This window comes from Galeopterus variegatus, unplaced genomic scaffold, assembly GCF_000696425.1.
Source record: "Galeopterus variegatus unplaced genomic scaffold, G_variegatus-3.0.2 Scaffold27292, whole genome shotgun sequence".
NCBI classification, from domain to species: Eukaryota; Metazoa; Chordata; class Mammalia; order Dermoptera; family Cynocephalidae; genus Galeopterus; species Galeopterus variegatus.
In genome coordinates this window covers 1-666 of record NW_007753403.1, presented here as the reverse complement: position 1 = coordinate 666, position 666 = coordinate 1, and the positions used below count along the sequence as shown (strand labels likewise).

Genomic DNA, 666 nt, shown 5'->3' with positions numbered 1-666 from the left:
AAAAAAAAAAAAACAACACTGTTCAGTTTAAAAGCAAATCTTACACAGCCTTACATTTCAGTTTTTTTCTTTAAAAGGAGTGAGTTGTGTACAGGGGTGTTAAATACTTTATAGAGAAGAAAAAAAAACTGCGCTAGAACCAACTTATTCATCATCATTGTCTTCCTCTTCGTCATCTTCTTCCTCCTCATCCTCATCCTCTTCGTCCTCCTCTCCCTTCTTTTTCTTGCTTTTTTCAGCCTTGACAACTCCCTTTTATGCTGCATCAGGCTTTCTTTCAGCTCAGTATGTGGCAGTATCCTTTTCATATTTATCCTTCAGCTGAGCAGCCTTCTTTTCATAGGGGTGCTTATTATCTGCAGCAGTGCGGTTCCACATCTCTCCCAGTTTCTTTACATTGCCAGTGGATAGTCTGGGATGTTCTCCTTTGATTTTGGGGCCATACTCAGAACAGAACAAGAAAAAGGCTGAAGGAGGCCTCTTGGGTGCACTGGGATCCTTGAACTTCTTTTTTGTTTCCCCTTTAGGAGGGATATAAGTTTTCATTTCTCTTTCATAACGGGGCTTGTCTACCTTTGCCATGTCTTCAAATTTTCCTTTCTCTTTAGCACACATGGTCTTCCACCTCTCTGAGCACTTCTTAGAAAACTCTGAGAACTTGACTGA

General features: G+C 40.5%; 1 protein-coding gene across 1 annotated transcript; it reads right to left on the bottom strand.

The window, feature by feature from the left end:
- Positions 1-144: 144 nt before the first annotated feature.
- On the bottom strand, positions 145-663 carry LOC103583728 (high mobility group protein B1-like; the record flags this gene model as incomplete). Its single annotated transcript, XM_008564968.1, is given in 1 exon segment — positions 145-663. A coding segment is annotated over 1 exon segment (519 nt), but the record flags the coding sequence as incomplete, so codon positions are not given.
- Positions 664-666: the final 3 nt, after the last annotated feature.